This window comes from Entamoeba histolytica, genomic scaffold, assembly GCF_000208925.1.
Source record: "Entamoeba histolytica HM-1:IMSS scf_1104750518107 genomic scaffold, whole genome shotgun sequence".
In the NCBI taxonomy this organism is placed as follows: domain Eukaryota; phylum Evosea; order Mastigamoebida; family Endamoebidae; genus Entamoeba; species Entamoeba histolytica.
Window position 1 is genome coordinate 18,687 of NW_001914898.1, and position 18,545 is coordinate 37,231.

Genomic DNA, 18,545 nt, shown 5'->3' on the forward strand with positions numbered 1-18,545 from the left:
AAATGCAAACACCAAAAAGAATATATGTAAGTGGGTTAGGTGATTTTGTTGATGAACAATTATTATATGAAGTTTTTTTACCGTTTGGAGAAATTACTGATATACAACTCCCAAAAGATAATGGAAAATTAAATAAAGGATATGGATTTGTTGTTTTTGAAGATGAAGAAGACGCTAGTCAAGCAATATTAAATATGAACAAAGCCGAACTTTTTGGCAAAACACTAACTGTCTCTTCTTCGAGAAATAAAGAAAATGAGATTTGAAAAGGAATAATTCAATTGAGATCGGCTTTTTTTGCATTTTGTTTAACGTCTTTAATGGCTTTAGAAGTAATTTTAGCTTCTTTTTTGTCAGCTTTAACTAATCCCTTAGTCATTTTCTTTTCATCCTTCAACTCTTTTTTGGCTAACTTCTTTGTCTCTTTCTCTACCTTTTTGGTTTCTTTCATATCCTTTTTAGCCTTCTTGATTTCTTGTTTTTGCTGTTTCTTTACTTCTTTTACTTTCTTTTTTGAGTTTTTTGTTTGTTTCTTAGCATTTTTAATTCTCTCTTTCTGTTGTGAGGTAGGTAGTTTGGGTAGTTTTTCAGATGCTTCGTCAGGAACAACATTCAAAATAACACTTTCTTTGCTATCGGACATTTTGATGAGATAATCTAAATAATTGTAAGATTCCTCTTCTTTTCTTAATTCGAGCTGAAAGGCCGTTTCATAATTAATCCAATTATTCTAAGAATAAAATAAGTATTAAAAGAGAAAAAAAATCTAACAATCTCAAATAATCAACAAGAAGAAAAATCTAAAAAGACAAGGAAAAAAGAGAAATCTAAGTTCTCTCAGTTTGATGCAATACGAGTATGTTGTTTTCTTTTCTTTTAAAGATATTTAATGATAACCCTTTTATTCACTTTCCAGCACAAATTCTTCTCCCACTAACTTTAAAATACTTGTGATTGGTGAAGCTGGTGTCGGTAAAACTTGTTTATTAACCCGTTTCACTGAAGACAAATTTGATGACCAAGAACCTTCTACTTCTACAAACTTTAAAGTAATTGATGTTGATATTTCTGAATCAACGAAAATGAAAAATATTAAATTAGAGATTTATGACACTGCTGGTCAAGAAAGGTTTAGAATATTAACTTCTTCATTTTATAGAAAGTCGTGTGGTATCTTTTTAGTATTTGACCTAACTGATGAAACCTCATTTAAAAATTTAACAAATTGGGCAAGAGACATTACTTATTATGCTTCTCCAAAATGTGTTGTTGTTCTTATTGGAAATAAAAGTGACTTAGGAGATTCTAAAACTCCTAAAGAAGAGGCAGATGAGTTTGTGAATGATAAGTCATATAAGAGTTATTTTGTTTGTTCAGCTAAAACTGGTGATGGGTGTAAAGAGGCATTAAAGTGTATGGCTCTTGAAGTTGCAGAGACATGTGCAGTAGATGATAATGATACTGTTCCATTAGAAAATAAAAAAGAGCCAAAAAAATCAAAATGTTATCTTTTCTAAGTGAATTTGTTTTAATTTTTTTTTGTGATTCATATTTCATTGAAACAATCTTATTACGTAACTAAATTTGTGTGATTTATAATTATAAAAAATAGTGTTACAAAACATTTCAAAAAAAAGGGCAACTAAAATCCGGCTTATGAAGTTAAATATTTGAGAGTTAAAATAGAATAAATTAAATAAAAGCTTTATTTTCCTAATATTCTTTTTTATTGCCATATTTATTTATCTAAAAATAATATATTATAAATTTTATAAATGAATAAAATTACCACTTCTACAATTAAAGTTCAACATTAACGAATCCGTGATCTTTATCTTCAGTAAACTTTTCACTCATATCTTTAAGTTGTTTTACAACTTCTTCTTTAATCTTAGAATATCCAACAGTATTATGATGTCCCATTCCACATTGAATTTTTAATATTTTCTTTCCAGCCTTTCTTCTGGCTGCAACTTCTTCTTTCATCATCATAATTGCTCCTTCAATTTGAAGTCCATGTAAATCAATAGCATCTTCATCAACCATATAAATTTGGACTTCTTTAAAAGCAGCACGATGAGCTTGTTCTTTAACTTTTTCAAAGTTAGCTTTTTTGTCTTGGAAGACTTGATTTAATTTTTGAGTATTTGGATCTTTCTTTTCTTTAGCAGCCAACCATGCTTGTTTTGCTTCTTCAACTTCATCATGAGCCTTATCGACATTAGCATAATGTTTTTTATAGATTTCATCAAGAAGAATACTTTTATCACCTGATACAACTTCTTTCTTTCCATTTGGTCTATCTTCAATAACTGGTGCATCTCCTTTTGGTTTAGGAACATGGGTTCCTTCTGCTGGTTTATTATTATTAGTTGTTTTAGTATCAACTTTTTGGTCTTTTGGTTTATTATCAACTTGTTTCATTTCAGTAGCAGTTTTCTTCTCTGCCTTTGGTTTATTATTTCCACTGTTTTCTTTCTTTGGTTTTGATCCGAAGCAACCCATAGCTTATTTAACTAAAAAATTTCAGTCTTTATAACCCTTAAATAATTCCTAGTTGGGGAAAAAATAGACTTTTAATGTCTTTTTTTGGCTTTTATTCTTTTCTATTTTTTTTGAATGTATTTTTGGCTTTTCTAATTTTTTTTTCATTAAATTTTTCTTAAGTCACTTTCCTTTCTATTCGTTTGTCTCACTCTCTGTTCTTTTGTATTGTAATTGCGTGAAATTTTTCCTAAAAATACAACCCAAAAAAGAAACACTATTTTTAGTTTGTAGTCGATTCATTCTTGTTCCAATAATACTAATAAAAAATATTATATGAAAGTTGATGATATATATAACAAATATAAATGTTAATTTGACTGAATTAACTTGAAACAACTTTTACAAACACGTTCTGGTCTATCAAAACCAAGGTCTTTCATCAATACACTATCAACACAACAACTTCCACAAAATACTTTTCCACATCGTCGGCAATGATGTCGACGAGTAATTAGACCAAAACTTGCTCCACATATCCCACATGTATCAGTTGATTTATCTTCTTGCCAAAAAGGTCTTAAAATACTTTCACTTGGAGGATTAAAGTCATTAGTAATGAGAGGCATAAATACACAAGCACCACATAAATTAGGTGGTGCTAATATTGTAGATTTTAATATTACTTTTAATGGAGTTTGAGTTCCTCCTTCATAAAAAAGATCAATATTAATATCGAATGAATATTCTACTTTAAACAATGGTGTTGAATGTGAAGGAGGAAGACCTTCAGGGATTTTAAAAAGAAGAGGACGTTTGCCATAATAATATGGTTGAAATGCTGGTAATGACATTTGAGGAATAATTTGTTTTTTGACAACAATTTGTTGGTCATCAAAGTTAAAAATTAATGTTTGATTGAAACTGATTTTAGGAATTGAGGTTGAACGTTGAACTTTACTGTTAACTTCAAATAACAAAAACCCATTTTCTTGAGGATAGTAAGAAGGTTTATCTAATACAATTTTAATTTTAAAATTATCTATTTCAAAGTTCCAAGAAGGAGAAGGTTGTATTTGTTGGAAAGTTCTTCTAACAACAATATCTTTCTGCTCAGCCAAATAGATTTTTCCTTCTTGTTTAACAAATAAATCAATACTAAATTTATTATTTTGTATTTTTGTGTAGAAATAATTTAAGAGGGAATTATCAAAACAAACCGATAAGAGTGCATTGCATTAATCTTAAAGATTTGAGAAGTGATAGAATTTGATAATACAAATGAACTTTCTTCACCAGTGAAAGGAGATGTTCCAGGTAATGAAAAACTATATGACAACGGGAAATTTTGATTCATAAATTCATTTTTCATTTCAAAATATGTTTTTGATAATACCTTTGGGTTTGGAGGCATTTTAACATCAGTAAATGTTCTACTTATTGTTCCAACACAAGAAACTAAGAGTACAACACTTTCATATCTTGGCATATGATCCATTTTAGCATTAATAGTAACAAGTACAACATCTCCAAGAAGATATGAAGTTCTATCAGTTTGTATTTCAAGAAATCGAGACTTTCTTTCAGTTAGAGCAACAATACCACATCTACTGTAAGTCATATCAAATTCCTTTTTTTTAAGTTTCTTCAAAAAAATTAATGAAGAAAGAAAACAAAAAAAAAAAAACAAATTCTTTAAAAATTAAAGAAATGCACTGTTTTATTCTGTGTCATGCAAAACATTGTTAAGCCTTTGAATACTCTCTTTTGGCCAATCCCACATTACAGTGACAATGTTTAAAAATGATTTTTTCTTTTCAGCATCCCAATCAGCAGACATTCTATATGATGTTAATATTCTTTTTATTTAAATTTTACTCATTAAAATCACAAACTTTTTAAAGAAAGTAACAACATGTGGTGGCCAATTTTCCCAAGCTACATCTTCATTTTTCTTTGCATATGTAGCAATATAACTAACAAACGCAGCTATTTCTGAAGCGCTCCAATTTTTAACTATTTCATTAACAAACACTTCAAAAAATGGCTCACTTGTTTTTAATCCCCAATTGCCAATTGCACTTAATACACATCTTGTAACTTCACTCCAATTGAATTCTTCACGTTTAACAACCCATTGATAAATATTAGCAAGTCGTTTTGCTCCATTTTCATCTCTTCCTAAAACAAAAACTGTTTCATTTGGTGGAAGATTTTTACCATCACTTCCAATTGCAACTGTTGAGTCTCCTTGAAGTCCCGCAACAACAGTTTCAAGATCTTCCAAATCTCCATCACAAAAATCATCCCACCAAAATGCGGCAATAGCATCATCTTGCCAATTTGAAAGAACCATATTCATAATTGCATATAAATATTGGTCACAAGTAACTTTACCCAATGTAACCATAAATTCTTTAATTTTAGCTGGATCCCAATGTCCTTCTTCTGCTTGAATTCTTTGTTGAACTTGAGCCCATGGTAATGGAACTGATGTACTTTCTGTTTCTGTTGACATTTGAACTGGTGCAGTGTTTACTGGTTGTTGAACTTGTGTTTGAGGTTGAGAACTACTTTGTGGTGTAGTTTGTGGTCCGAGTGTTTTAACATGGTTATTTATAGCATCAACCCATGACTTAGCATCTTCAACAGTATCAGCATTAATTTCTTGAGTTCTATGAACTGATTTAATAACAATTGTTGGTTTTTTTTGATCAAGAACAAGAACAGCAGAAGAATTCCCATCTAATTCAATAACACCTTTTGGTTGAGCACTTCCAGTGTTTTTAGGGAAATACCAAATGTATTGATCTTTCATAACAAACCATCTTTTTTTCCAGGTATGAAAGTCTGCACCTTTTTTAACAAGATACCCCTCTTTTACTGATGGTTTTAACTGACCTACTTGGGTTTTTTTAAGCTTTGCAAAGTTTGGATGATCACTCATTGAAATTTGAGATCCACAAACATCTTCAATCTTCTTCTTTAAAAAAATAGAAACAACGATATATTTCTTTTTTTTTTTCATTTTTTTATTATTTTTCCCCGTCAGTTTAGAGATCTTATTATTAAAAGAAATAAACTTTACTACTTTGTAGAACTTTCTATCTATTTACAAAATCACATTCAATGAAAAAAAGTGAAAAGAATATCACAAAATCTAAAAATTAATCTATGAGTCTCAGAATTTATTTTTAATGTCTTTTTGCTCTAATTTTTCCGAGATTGTTTTAATGAAAAGATTTCTTCTAATTTTGATAAACTGAGTTGTCAAGAAACTGTTTTACATATTTGTAAGAGTCATTAATGTCATACATACAATATGCTATGATGATTTCATAAATGACATTTATTCCATACAAATAAATTGATGTTAACATTGAAACATATAAAAAACAAAGACCAAACATTAAGATAAGTGGGACTAATAAATATTTTGGTTTACAGTATTGTTCAAAGTAATATCTTTCTTTATGAGGCCAAAGATAAAATGAAGGAATTATAAAAATAATTGAAACACAATTATGTATTATTCTTGCATAATTTGAAATTGGAAGTGGAAATAATATAACGATTATGTCTATTACTTTAAATATTAAAATAACTACTCCAAGAATGGTTAATACTTTCTGTATAATTGAATTACATTATAAGCTAACAACTAATCAAATAGTATTAACAAACTATAAGAACAATATCTAATTTTTCTTGTTTTTTTTGAAAGGTTTCAATTTCATAAATATCATCTATAAAGTTTAATTCTATGTCTGAATGAATAAAGGAAAAACAAATGAATAAATAAGATACCATAAATTGATATATTTCTATGAGTGAGATAAGATTCTGACATGAATATGATAAAATGATTTAATAGAACTTTAGAAAAAAATAAAAAATAAAAAAAATAGAATGAATAATTGTTAATATGTTTGGAAGAGAACATGGAAGTAAACCTGGAAGTGGTGGACTAGCAACACTCGCTGAAACTGCTGCTGCAAGAAAAGAAAGATTAAAACAACTTGCTCTTGAAAGAATTGATTTAAGTAAAGACCCATATTTCTATAAAACACATGTTGGTACATATCAATGTAAACTATGTCTAACAACACACCTTACAGAAGCAAATTATTTAGCACATACTCAAGGAAAACGGCACCAACAAAATCTTCGTGCAAGAGAATTAAAAGAAATGAAAATGCATGATGTTCAAGAAAATAACACTGCTATACCTAAAGTACCAATTAGGTATTTTGAAAAAATTGGAACTCCTGGGTTTTCTATTACTAAACAAATTGACTCAACAACTCATCAAAAATCACTTGCAATTACTGTCAATTTACCAGACATAGCTAATGGTGTTATTCCTTTATTTAAAATTATGGGAGCTTTTGAACAACATGTTGAACCACCAGATAATAATTATCAATATTTGATAATAGCAGCAGAACCATATCAGTCTATTGCATTTAAAATACCAAATATGGAAGTTGAATTAGATGAAACAACTGGAAAATATGGAGAAGAACGATGGGAAGTTTCAACTCACACGTATTATCTAAAAATTAATTTTGTTTTAAATTGAATTAAAATGATGAATAGGTTTCTTAATTTGACTGGGGTTTTGGTTTTATATGTTAAAACTAAGAAGATAAAATGAGTAAATCATTTAAACGTGAAGTCAGTGGTGGTAGAAAAAGAAAACAAAGTAATGAAGATGTAATTAATGAACAGAGAATTTACGATGAATGGAGAGATGAATTGGATAACTCTGACAGTGAGGAAATAATTACTAGAAAAAATGACCAGGAAAAAGAAGAAGAAAAAAAGAAAAAACAAAGGCTTAAAGAAAAATATCAAAGACTCAAAGAACAGAAGGAAGAGGAGGAAAAAAGTGAAGAAGTTATCCCTTTTAGATTACCTCCTGAATTAGTACAAGTCAGTGTTCAACAAGAGAAACCTTCAAAACCACTTCCATTAAAAAAAGGAGATACTGTCAGATTCAAGAATGAATTTATTCTTGGTACAAATGGAATAAAAGTAGGAGAAAAAGAAAATAAAACAATAAGAATATTAGAATATTATGGGTATGATGATAATGTTTGGAAAGAGTCATCAAGTGAAGAAGTAATTATAATGAAAAAAGGTAAAAAAGATGAGGTTATTAGTCAGGAAGATGAAAAAAAATCTGCTTCAAATAAAGAAAATGAAGACGAAAAAGAATATACTTCAAGTCAAGAACAGGATAATGACAATCAACTTATTTCAAGTCAAAATGATGAAGATGAAAAAGAATATACTTCAAATCAAAATGATGAAGATGAAAACAGAAGGTTTAACAGTCAAAGCTTTTGTGACAGTGATGAACAAAAGCAAGAAGAAAAAGAAGATGAAATTCAAAATCTACATACAAATGAAGAAGAACAAAAAGATCAGGATGATTCATTAACATGTAATGATAACAATGAAAGTTCAAGTAAAACTTCTTATGAAAGTGATTTGTAAAATTTAAATAAATGTAAAGAGTAGAATTAAATAATTATAGTTGAGAGATAGAAATATTAATTATCAAAATACAATCATTGTTTTAATTAATAATATTACCTCACTACTTTTAAGACTAAAGTTATGAATAAAATTTTAAATCTACTTATTCTATCTTCAATTTTCTATTTATGAAGAGTTATTAAATTACTTTAAACACAAATTAACAAGTAATGATAATTTTGATTTTTTAATAAAAGTTAAATGAAAAATCAATAATAAATATCATAATTTCATTCAATTTTATTTTTATATCATTATCATTAAAATTCATTCTAAGAAGGGAGTAATTTTAAGAGTTTTAATATCCAAAGACTCATATATCTATCATTTTTCTTTTTTAAAAATATCAAAATATCCTTTTCCATAATTGGAAAAAAATATCTTTAAGTTTAAAAATAAAATCCTTCAATAAAACAAGAGAAATAGATTATTCTGTCAAAATTTAGTATTTATTATTCATTTTTTTTATCAAAATAATATTAAAAAGAAAAATAATGAATTGATTTAACCAATAATTGGTGTAGTAGTAGTTAATGATATTAAGTTAGTTCTTATTTTTTTCTTAAAAAAAACATATTTTATATAGAGTTTGATCCTTTGTTGTTTATTTAATTATATTAAAAACTCAAATAAATGAAAACTACTTTCTGCTAAGTCAATACCAGTTAAATTTTTAACAAATTAATTCTCTTTTACATTAACATAATAAAAATTTATTGACAGTATCTATTTTATTACTCTTTTATTATGAGTCACAGTCAATTAAACTAAATATCAATAAATTTATTAATCTAATGATGGATAATATTTTTTAATCCATTAATTCTTTTAATGAGACATAAAAATACATGTATCTATAATCAGTTAACTGTCATTTGTAATGTTTATAAAGAAAATAATTTTAAAATAAAGGAAAAAAGAATTTAATTTCTCATAGAATCATCATTTAGAATAAAAACCAAACAACCAATACAATTAACTCTCACAACAAATAAATAAAATAAAACAAAGAGAATAAAAAATGAAAAGAAAAAAAATTAATGATTTAACAGAATCCTTTCTTTTTTGTTGGTTGTGTAGATACTGTAGCAACGTTTATATTGTCAGAAGAAGAAAGTCCTCCTTGTGGTTTTTGTGGTTGTGAAGATTTAATTTTTCTTGTAATTTCAGTGAAAAGTTCAGTAACATCTAAAGAATAAATACATGAAAATATTATGTTTTTTAATAAAAACACTTAAAAAAAACAAATAAAAAAGACAAACTTTTTCCATTCATTGCTGAAACTTCATAAAACATAGCATTTTTCTTTGAAGCAAACTCTTTTCCTTCATCAGTACTTACTTGCCTTGATGCTTCTAAATCAGATTTATTTCCAACAATACAAAGAACAATATCATCAGTTGCAGTCTTCATTAAATCAGCATGCCAAGCATCTAAATCAACAAATGTTGCTCTACTTGTAATATCATAAACAATAATTGCTCCAGAAGCACCACGATAATACATACCAACCATAGATCTATATTTCTCTTGACCAGCAGTATCCCAAATAACTATTTTACTATTTTCAATATTTGTAGTTACAAATGAAGCACCAATAGTTGATTTTTCGTCTGATTTAAATGTTCCATCAACAAGCCTACTTGAGATACAAGTTTTTCCAACACCTGAATCACCAATAATACATAGTTTGACCGCGTCTTGGGTCATCTTGAAACTCTTTCATTTTCTAGTTCAGATAGTCATTTTTCACAAGTTATTTTTTCTTTTTTTTTTTTCTATAAAAAAGATGTTTCTACAACTTCTATTAATTTCTTTAATTTTATTTTAAGAATTCTTCTTATTCGTTTTTTCTTTCAAAATTATGTTTTATTAATTTGTAAAAACAAAAATGAAAATTTCTATAACAAAAATACTTAAAAGTAGAATGTGTTTTTAATTCCTTGAAAAAGAACTTATTAATGTGAATATACTAAGGAATGACAGATTCAGCTGATCCTCATAAAGACCATCCTACAACACAAAAAGAAGCTCAGAGCGAAGAAGAATTAAATGACAGTATGATTGATCAAATATTACAAGAAAATGACGATAATAATAAAACACACCATGACGATGAAACAGATGAACATCAGGAAGATAGTTTAGATGTGATACCAAATGATGGTATAGAGGAAGAAGAATTAGAAGATCGAGAGTATGAAAAAGAAATTGGTATAGCAAAAGGAGTGAATGAACTTAATGAAACAGAGTCATCTGATGATGAAGGAGAAGATTTATTTAATCCTAAATTAATGGATGAAGATTATGAAAGAAGTGAAGAAAGTGAATATGATGATCCTAATTTGATTAATAATGAGATTGAACATAATGAAGGTGTTGATGAAATTGAGGCTCGAAGAAAAGCAGATGAAGAAATTGATAGAAGAAATGCATTAATGAGGAAAGTTATTGATGAAGAAGATTCAAGTATTGAAGAATTTAATTTACTTGTTGAACAACAACATAGAAGAAGGAGTGAAATTGAAAAATTAACAATGAAACAAGATACTGATATTGTCATTCCACAATTTGGATTAAATGAAGAAGAAGTAAAAGAACGATTTAAGCAACGAGAAATAGAAAAAATGCCAATTGAACAATTACAAATGATGATGAGTGAAGCTGAAAGTAAATTACAAATGTATACTAAAGAACATATTAAGGATGCTATTTTAAAAGAAGATGTTCATGATTTGTTAGTAGAAACATTAAAGAATTTTTTATTATATTACACAGAAACAGAGACATCAAAGAATGTTGTGTATATTTTATCAATTAGAAAAATGGTAAGTAGAAATTCAGGAAGTTTGGATGTTAGTTTTCTACATTTAGCAAAGTCATCAAAGTTATTAGCCCAATGGATTGTATTATGTCCATCAAGTGTAATACCAATTTTTTCAGAAGCTGCAACACAAGCCACACTCCTATTATATCCAGATTATAAAGATATTAGAAAACAAGTTAATGTTCGTATTGTTGATTATACTACAAGAATAGCACTTAGGGACTTAAGGCATTGTCATATTAATACTTTAATTCGTGTTGTTGGAATAGTAACCCGAGTCACTGCAATTTTTCCACAGTTAAAAGCAGTGAAATATATTTGTTCAGTATGTCAAGCACGATTAGGACCATATTTTATTAATAAAGAAATGAATAAAGTTCCACAACTTCAAGTATGCACTGTTTGTCAATCAAAAGGACCTTTTAGTATTGATGTACAAAACACAATTTATCAAAATTATCAAAAGATTACAATACAAGAACCACCTAATAGTGTTTCTGCTGGAAATGTCCCTCGTACAAAGGATGTTATTTTATTAGGTGATCTTATTGATAAAGCACAACCAGGAGAAGAAATTGATATAACTGGAATGTATGTCCATAATTATGAAACAGGACTTAATCGTAATTTTGGATTTCCAGTATTTTGTACGGTTATTGAAGCAAATACTATAGAAAAAAGAAGTGGTGATGTTATTTCAACAACAATAACTCATGAAGAAGAACAAGAAATTAGAAGATTAGCAAACAACCCACAAATCTTTCAAATCATTATTAATTCAATTGCACCAGCAATATATGGACATGATGCTTCAAAAGCAGCAATTGCACTTGCACTTTTTGGTGGAGAACAAAGGGTTTTAGTTGATAAAGGAAATCATAGAACGAGAGGTGATATTAATGTACTTTTACTAGGTGATCCAGGAACTGCCAAATCACAATTATTAAAATATTCACAAAAATTAGCACCAAGGGCTGTTTTTACTACAGGAAGAGGAAGTACTGCTGTTGGTTTAACTGCAGCTGTAAAAAAAGATTCAATGAATGGAGAATGGGCATTGGAAGGAGGTGCATTAGTTCTTGCTGATGAAGGTGTATGTTTAATTGATGAATTTGATAAAATGGATGATCAAGACAGAACATCTATTCATGAAGCAATGGAACAACAATCAATTTCTATTTCTAAGGCTGGTATTGTTACTAGTTTAAAAGCACGTTGTTCTGTTATTGCAGCAGCAAATCCTAAAACAGGAAAATATAATCCAAACAAGAACTTAAATCAAAATGTAAATCTAACAGAACCTATTATTTCTCGATTTGATCTTATTATGATTGTTAGAGATGTTGTGGATTATGAAAAAGATTATAAATTAGCACAATTTGTAGTTGAATCTCATTCAATAAATCATCCTGAAGCTTCTCAAAAAAGAGAATCAATTGCTCCAATTGTTAATAAAACAAATATCATTTCACATGTTTTATTAAAGAAATATATTGCTTATGCTCGTCAAAATTGTCATCCTAAATGGAGTGGGACTGTTGGATCACAAATGATTCAACAAGCTTATATAGAAATGAGAAAATGTTGTGATAAATATCATACTGGACAAGTTACTGCTCGTCAAATTGAAGCAATTAATCGTCTTTCAGAAGCACATGCTAAGATTCATTTACGAGGAGTTGTAACAACAGAAGATGTTAAAATTGCATTAAAAATTACATTAAAATCATTTATAAGTTGTCAAAAAACAGAACAAGCAAAACAATTACAACAAGTTTGTTTAATATTTTATTACTTTAATTAATAACAACATATATTTTTATTTATAACAATATTTATTAACATATTAATTTATTAGCAATTTCAAAATTATTTGAATTGAATAATTATTATGTACAAAACTTTTAAAAATACTTTATAATTTAACTTATATGATTTATATTAACAATAGATAAACAAAAGACAATTTCCATAAATCAATTTATTCAGTTTTTTTATGTTCATTAGATTTTCTTTCTATAATTTGAATTTGTTGATGTTTTGAATGAGATTTAGGTTGTCCTAATTTATTTGAATAAATAATAACTAACAATGTATCTACAATCATACCAATAAATATTCCAATTGCTCCTCCAAGTCCAGCATAAACAGGTCCACCATATCCATATCCAATAAATCCAAGTGCACAACCACAAACAATCATAGTAACCATAATATTAAGAGCTTCACTAATTCCTATTTCATTATCATTTTGGTTATTTTTAAATTTAAGACTAGTTCCATATTTTTCTTGTAAGTCTTTAGTCATATGATTATATCTATAGCGTTAATTAATGATGTGTTGTATAATAAATACTTTAAAACAAACTCTAAATTCTGAAATAATGGTGAACTTGACATCATTTGAAATCTTGGAGAAGTAGACTCTTTAAATATTGGATGTTTATTTTTAATATTTTGTGTAGTTTGAGGAGTAGATAAATTTGATGAATTAGTCTTACTCATAAAAAGAATAATTATTGGTTAATGATTTGAAGTTGAAAAAAAGAAAGAAAAAGAAAAACCAATAATGGAAAAAAGAAAAATTTTTCAGCCCTGATGGAACTCTTTTCAGTTCTTATCGAAAAAAGTATTTTGTTCAGTTTCTAATGACAGATCCTCTTATAAATTCACAAACCAATTCAATTAGTCCAACTATTTCACCATCACCTATGATTGTTAATCAAGATCCATCCAAACAATTAGGTTCTGTTAGTGTAGATGATACAAGTGATGATTATGTTAATGAAACATTTCCATTAATTGCACATTGGCGTGATTCTTTTAATTCTAAAGAACAACATTCAAACGAATTCTGTATTGTAATATCAGTTCTTATGACAATGGCTGCTTTGATTATTTTATTTATTATTTGTATTATTGTTATCATATTATTTGTACTGTTAAAGAGAAGATGAGTAATAAATAATTCTGAAATTTGTCATTCATTTGTTTTTGTTCACTTCTCTTTCTTTTTTGTGAAGTTTAAATTGAAGTTATTTAATAATTTGTTCCTTCAAACCTCAAAAAAGAACTGAGAAATTTAAGTGAATGTTAAAACTTGATGATAAGCTTCTCCATTTTTATAAATCAAAGGCAGATAATGGTAATCCATATGCCTCTTTAGTTCTTGCAAAAACTATGATTTCAAATGATGATTTAAAGAAAGATATTCTTCATGTTAATGATGATTGTCTTAAATTAATTCAACAAGCACTACCACTTCCTGAAGCTATGTTTATTTTATATAAAATTACAAAAGATATGCAATATCTTATCTGTGCAGCAGATTCTAATTATCAAGATGCTTTATATCTTGCCGCTATAGAATTGCTACAACAAGGAAGTCAAAATAATAAAGCAATAGAATTTATGAAAAAATGTGTATCTTTAGGGAATAAAGATGCATCAATTTATCTGATTAAATATTATATTGATAAGAAAGAATTCAAGAATGCACAAAGTATCTTTGATTTAATTGAATATAGGTTTGACGATACATTAAAAAAATTAAATGGAATTCTGGATATTTGTCGGGCAAATTATAACTCAAGGAATATTCAATTTTTACGTGAACATATGGAAGACATTGAGTGTAAGTATTATGTAGCTATTCAAACTTTGTTTACTGGAAGTGAAGAACTTTTATCAGAATTTAAAAATAATACTGAAGATATTATTGGATATAAAAATATTGGATTAAATGCATGTTTAATGATTGCTCGTGCATTTAAGAATGGTATTGGTGTTAAAAAAGATTTATCAAAATCTGCTGTTTGGTATGAAAGTGCTTTAACAAAAGGATTTAATGATTATGTTGAAGTTAGTGATTGTTATCAGGAATTAAACCAACCACAAAAGGTATTTGATTGTTTGAATAAAGCAGCTGAAAATGGTGATAAAAATGGAATGGTTCGTTTAGGAAAATTATTACTTGAAAAAAATGATGAAGAAGGACATGAAATGGCAATAGTTTGGTTTGAACAAGCATCAGAATTAGGTAGTGAGGAAGCAAAAGAGATTTTAAGTAAATTATAATAACTAATAGTTTATTTAATATATTTTTTTTTTGTTATTTATTTCAAATAAAATAAAAAGTAATTAAAAACAAATTAAATTTATATTTATAATTAATTTTATTAAGAGTATTTAAGTAACACAATAAAAAATTCTTATAATTCTACAATAATTATTCTTTAATTTGACTAATTGACTAATTTATTGATAAATATTCTAATCGTTAATAAAAATTATTTTTAATTTCATCTCTTACTCTAATCTAGAAGTATATTAAAATCAAAATATAAATAATAAGTTATAATGATTGTTCATTAATATTAATTAAAAATAATACTTTATATTAATGACTAGTCAAGACAAAAAAGATACTATCATACTTTATTTCAAAACATCTTTTTATTGATGAAAATATTCTTTATTAAATTAAATAAAAAAAAACATTCTTTATTTATTATTGAAGACTCTATAAACCAAAATAGTTTCAATACAAATCACTGATTTGAAATTATTTCAATAAATTTCCTACATAAAGGATCTTCTTTAAAACTTAATGCTCTTTGGAAATACTTTAGTGCTTCAATATAATTTTTACTCATGTAGAAACACCACCCTATTCCAGACAATGCAACAAAGTCATTAAACCCAAGACTTTTATTAAATGCTTCAATAGCAGCATCAAAATTGTTCAATTTTCTCCAACATTGTGCAATATTTCCATAAATAATTTTAGTTAAATAATTAGAAGAATCATTACCAAGTTTTTCTAAAGACGTATTATAAGCTTTTAAAGCATCTTCATAACGGTGTTGAGCAAACCTTAATTGGCCAATTGTACAAAATAATTCCCAAGTTGAAACAATACCAATAAGTTGGTTTAATTCTTCTTCAGCTATAGAAAGATTATTACAACAAATTAATTGTTGAATAATAACTAATTTCAATTCGAAACAAAATGGAACAAACGCTGATGCTTGATTTAAATATTTAATAGAATTTTGATATTCTTTTTGTAAACTATAAACATAGCCACATGCAATAATACCTTCAACTTCTTTACTATCTTTTAATATTTCAATGGCTTTATCTAATTTTTTTAATTGAATCATTCTAAGTCCCATTTTATATTTTGTTAATTCATCTTCTTCATTAAGATTATCAAAGTTATAATTAATTGTATTATTAAGATGAAAATCAATTGATGTATGTAGGACTTCTGTATTAAAACACCAACAATTTTCTAAATGTCCTAAAGCATCTTCATATTTTCTTTTATTAAAAGAAAACAATGTTTCTATTAATTGAACTAACTGAGAATTTTCAAGTAATGCATTGGTTTGTTTCATTAATAAAATTCTTTGAACGAAATCAACATCATTACGAGTTAATAATGAAAATAATAATTCATATAATTCACGTACTTCTGGAAGAGAACAATTATTAATCATTTTCTTTAATGATTGAGGGACTAACGAAATTTCTAATTTTTGTTTAAAAAAAATATGTATTAATCCAATATTTAATGAATCTTCAATTGCACTATTTAAGTAATTTCTTATTAATGATGTATTATTTTGACAATAAATAACTCTAAATGAAATATTTGCAGTTTGCATAATTTCAGTAGGTTGTAATAAATTTAATGGACTTGGAGTACTTGTCATTTGAGAAATAACTTGTAATGAATCTAAATCATCTTCAAAACATTTAGTTATAATATATAATTGATATGTTGTTAAAGAAGGAAATGGTGTATTTAAATATTTTAAATGAGAAACACCAAATAATTTAAGAATTAATAATTGTGATTGATTTTTCTGATTAAGTTGTAGTAATGAATCACATAAACTTGTTATTATCTCAATATTCTTATCTATTCATTATTTTATTCATTTATTTTATTGAAGCTATTAAAACAAACAATTGGTATAACTTGCTGCTAATAAAAAATAAATTCGAGCTGATAAATAATTGTTAAGCATCATGTATTGTTTTCCAAGAGAGTAAAATGTTTGATGAATTGGAATTGATGACATTCTAATACTCTATTTTTTTTAGTTCATTTGAGATTTATTATAAAATAAAAACCAAAAAAAAAATTATTTATTTATAATTTTTTCTTAATTATAACAAAAAGATTTTAATATTTTAAATATTTTTGTATTATTAACTTCATGAAGTTTTTATTCCTTTTTCTATTGATATTGAAGTTATTCTTTTATTCTTTTTCTTGATTTGTACAATTAATTTATATAAATATTAATTAAGTTACTTCTTTATATTGTATCGTTTGTTTTATACTAATATAATTGTATTGAAATATTACATTTTCTTATTTATCATTTATGAATTAAAATAAACCAATTATATAAGAAGAACATCAAAAAATATTCTTTTTGAACTTTCCATAAAACTTCTTTCAAATATTTATAATACAATTTATCCACTAACTTCTAGAATTGAACGATTATAAAAATACTGTAAAATTAAATAAACAATTAAAATATTTTTAATAAAAATATAACAATAAAAAAAATATTTTATAAAAGAAAAATTTTGTTATTAATTACATTAAACTAATTTAAAAATAGATTTTTAATAAAAATAAGGAAAGAAGAAGAAAAAGGAAATAAAAATAATAAAAATAAGTGAGAAATTTGTAAGAAATTACGAAAAAAAAAAAAAAATAACGAAGTAACAAAATATAAAAACTATTTTAATTCAACAAGTTTTTCATAATTATTTTCTATTTCTAACCTATTTTTAGAATATTAGTAATAGAAAAATATATTAACACTCTATGTAAGAATTGAATCATTTGTGTTATTATCAAACTTAATTCTTTTATATAATTAAAATAATGTACAACATCCTTGTTTTTCTTTTTTATTAGATTGTGAAGAAGTAATAGAAAGAGATGTCTTTTTAGTTTTTTCTGAAGACTTTTTATTATTAAATCCTTTTTTTAAAGATTGTTTATATTGTGGATTGTTTTCAAGATATAAATCAATAATATCGATTAATGTTTTACGACATAACTCTGGATTTGTAGTAGTAACTTCAAATATTGGAATTTCATTTTCATTAGAAAATGTTTTTATTTTTGAACGTAAATCTTCATCTTCTTCTAAATCAATTTTATTAAGAATAGCAACTTGTTGAACTTCACCAGTTTTCTTGAAAAACACTGAATTTGGAGCTCCTTCAACAAATTCATATGAGTCAATTGAATTTAATGCAATAACAAAAATTTGTATATCAGTATTTTCACTGTATGTATTAATTGTTGTTTGTTGAGAAGCAGAACAGGTTACCATCACTTCATATCCCCAGTCACTTAATAAAACAGGAACTTTTAATCCATCCACATTAACTGTTATTTGTTCAAATTCCATTTCTGTTGTTTTAATATATTCTTCTGGAATATTTAATCCTCTCCAAATATTATATAAACACGTTTTCCCACTAGCTTGAAATCCAAACATACTTATTTTAATACGGTGTTCACTTTCAGTATCAGACATGTAATAAGATCTGTTAATTGAATTTTAGACTTTTTCAGGAGAAGTTCTATTTTAAGTCATTTTTATTAAATAAATATTTTTAATATTTGCTATAAATACTTTCATTCTCT

The 18,545-nt window shown here is 26.2% G+C and overlaps 16 protein-coding genes across 16 annotated transcripts; 7 read left to right on the plus strand and 9 right to left on the minus strand.

Moving 5' to 3' along the window:
- Nucleotides 1-2: 2 nt before the first annotated feature.
- EHI_117870 (peptidyl-prolyl cis-trans isomerase E, putative) lies at nt 3-266 on the plus strand (the record flags this gene model as incomplete). Its single annotated transcript, XM_650977.1, has 1 exon — nt 3-266. One exon carries the CDS (start codon nt 3-5, stop codon nt 264-266), a length of 264 nt encoding a protein of 87 aa, XP_656069.1.
- Nucleotides 267-277: 11 nt separating this feature from the next.
- Nucleotides 278-643, minus strand: EHI_117880 (uncharacterized protein; the record flags this gene model as incomplete). Its single annotated transcript, XM_650976.2, has 1 exon — nt 278-643. One exon carries the CDS (start codon nt 641-643, stop codon nt 278-280), a length of 366 nt encoding a protein of 121 aa, XP_656068.2.
- A 202-nt stretch (nt 644-845) lies between these two features.
- EHI_117890 (Rab family GTPase) lies at nt 846-1,517 on the plus strand (the record flags this gene model as incomplete). The annotated part of the gene is made up of 2 exons (XM_650975.2): nt 846-856; nt 917-1,517. 2 exons carry the CDS (start codon nt 846-848, stop codon nt 1,515-1,517), a joined length of 612 nt encoding a protein of 203 aa, XP_656067.2.
- A 283-nt stretch (nt 1,518-1,800) lies between these two features.
- Nucleotides 1,801-2,505, minus strand: EHI_117900 (uncharacterized protein; the record flags this gene model as incomplete). The annotated part of the gene is made up of 1 exon (XM_650974.1): nt 1,801-2,505. The coding sequence occupies one exon, from the start codon at nt 2,503-2,505 to the stop codon at nt 1,801-1,803; it is 705 nt and encodes a 234-aa protein (XP_656066.1).
- A 350-nt stretch (nt 2,506-2,855) lies between these two features.
- On the minus strand, nt 2,856-4,105 carry EHI_117910 (zinc finger protein, putative; the record flags this gene model as incomplete). The annotated part of the gene is made up of 2 exons (XM_650973.1): nt 2,856-3,642; nt 3,705-4,105. The coding sequence occupies 2 exons, from the start codon at nt 4,103-4,105 to the stop codon at nt 2,856-2,858; spliced, it is 1,188 nt and encodes a 395-aa protein (XP_656065.1).
- Nucleotides 4,106-4,163: 58 nt separating this feature from the next.
- Nucleotides 4,164-5,512, minus strand: EHI_117920 (pleckstrin homology (PH) domain containing protein; the record flags this gene model as incomplete). The annotated part of the gene is made up of 2 exons (XM_650972.2): nt 4,164-4,325; nt 4,380-5,512. The coding sequence occupies 2 exons, from the start codon at nt 5,510-5,512 to the stop codon at nt 4,205-4,207; spliced, it is 1,254 nt and encodes a 417-aa protein (XP_656064.1). The 3' UTR covers nt 4,164-4,204.
- A 220-nt stretch (nt 5,513-5,732) lies between these two features.
- EHI_117930 (uncharacterized protein) lies at nt 5,733-6,294 on the minus strand (the record flags this gene model as incomplete). The annotated part of the gene is made up of 2 exons (XM_650971.2): nt 5,733-6,113; nt 6,169-6,294. The coding sequence occupies 2 exons, from the start codon at nt 6,292-6,294 to the stop codon at nt 5,733-5,735; spliced, it is 507 nt and encodes a 168-aa protein (XP_656063.2).
- Nucleotides 6,295-6,409: 115 nt separating this feature from the next.
- EHI_117940 (splicing factor 3a subunit 2, putative) lies at nt 6,410-7,066 on the plus strand (the record flags this gene model as incomplete). Its single annotated transcript, XM_650970.1, has 1 exon — nt 6,410-7,066. One exon carries the CDS (start codon nt 6,410-6,412, stop codon nt 7,064-7,066), a length of 657 nt encoding a protein of 218 aa, XP_656062.1.
- A 71-nt stretch (nt 7,067-7,137) lies between these two features.
- On the plus strand, nt 7,138-7,986 carry EHI_117950 (uncharacterized protein; the record flags this gene model as incomplete). Its single annotated transcript, XM_650969.1, has 1 exon — nt 7,138-7,986. One exon carries the CDS (start codon nt 7,138-7,140, stop codon nt 7,984-7,986), a length of 849 nt encoding a protein of 282 aa, XP_656061.1.
- Nucleotides 7,987-9,056: 1,070 nt separating this feature from the next.
- EHI_117960 (Rab family GTPase) lies at nt 9,057-9,738 on the minus strand (the record flags this gene model as incomplete). Its single annotated transcript, XM_650968.2, has 2 exons — nt 9,057-9,216; nt 9,291-9,738. 2 exons carry the CDS (start codon nt 9,736-9,738, stop codon nt 9,074-9,076), a joined length of 591 nt encoding a protein of 196 aa, XP_656060.1. The 3' UTR covers nt 9,057-9,073.
- Nucleotides 9,739-10,007: 269 nt separating this feature from the next.
- On the plus strand, nt 10,008-12,750 carry EHI_117970 (DNA replication licensing factor; the record flags this gene model as incomplete). The annotated part of the gene is made up of 2 exons (XM_650967.2): nt 10,008-12,629; nt 12,714-12,750. The coding sequence occupies 2 exons, from the start codon at nt 10,008-10,010 to the stop codon at nt 12,735-12,737; spliced, it is 2,646 nt and encodes an 881-aa protein (XP_656059.2). The 3' UTR covers nt 12,738-12,750.
- An 86-nt stretch (nt 12,751-12,836) lies between these two features.
- Nucleotides 12,837-13,360, minus strand: EHI_117980 (uncharacterized protein; the record flags this gene model as incomplete). Its single annotated transcript, XM_650966.1, has 2 exons — nt 12,837-13,173; nt 13,224-13,360. 2 exons carry the CDS (start codon nt 13,358-13,360, stop codon nt 12,837-12,839), a joined length of 474 nt encoding a protein of 157 aa, XP_656058.1.
- Nucleotides 13,361-13,503: 143 nt separating this feature from the next.
- EHI_117990 (uncharacterized protein) lies at nt 13,504-13,812 on the plus strand (the record flags this gene model as incomplete). The annotated part of the gene is made up of 1 exon (XM_650965.1): nt 13,504-13,812. The coding sequence occupies one exon, from the start codon at nt 13,504-13,506 to the stop codon at nt 13,810-13,812; it is 309 nt and encodes a 102-aa protein (XP_656057.1).
- Nucleotides 13,813-13,945: 133 nt separating this feature from the next.
- On the plus strand, nt 13,946-14,932 carry EHI_118000 (uncharacterized protein; the record flags this gene model as incomplete). Its single annotated transcript, XM_650964.1, has 1 exon — nt 13,946-14,932. The coding sequence occupies one exon, from the start codon at nt 13,946-13,948 to the stop codon at nt 14,930-14,932; it is 987 nt and encodes a 328-aa protein (XP_656056.1).
- Nucleotides 14,933-15,405: 473 nt separating this feature from the next.
- On the minus strand, nt 15,406-16,947 carry EHI_118010 (uncharacterized protein; the record flags this gene model as incomplete). Its single annotated transcript, XM_650963.1, has 2 exons — nt 15,406-16,784; nt 16,833-16,947. The coding sequence occupies 2 exons, from the start codon at nt 16,945-16,947 to the stop codon at nt 15,406-15,408; spliced, it is 1,494 nt and encodes a 497-aa protein (XP_656055.1).
- An 816-nt stretch (nt 16,948-17,763) lies between these two features.
- Nucleotides 17,764-18,435, minus strand: EHI_118020 (uncharacterized protein; the record flags this gene model as incomplete). The annotated part of the gene is made up of 1 exon (XM_650962.1): nt 17,764-18,435. One exon carries the CDS (start codon nt 18,433-18,435, stop codon nt 17,764-17,766), a length of 672 nt encoding a protein of 223 aa, XP_656054.1.
- Nucleotides 18,436-18,545: the final 110 nt, after the last annotated feature.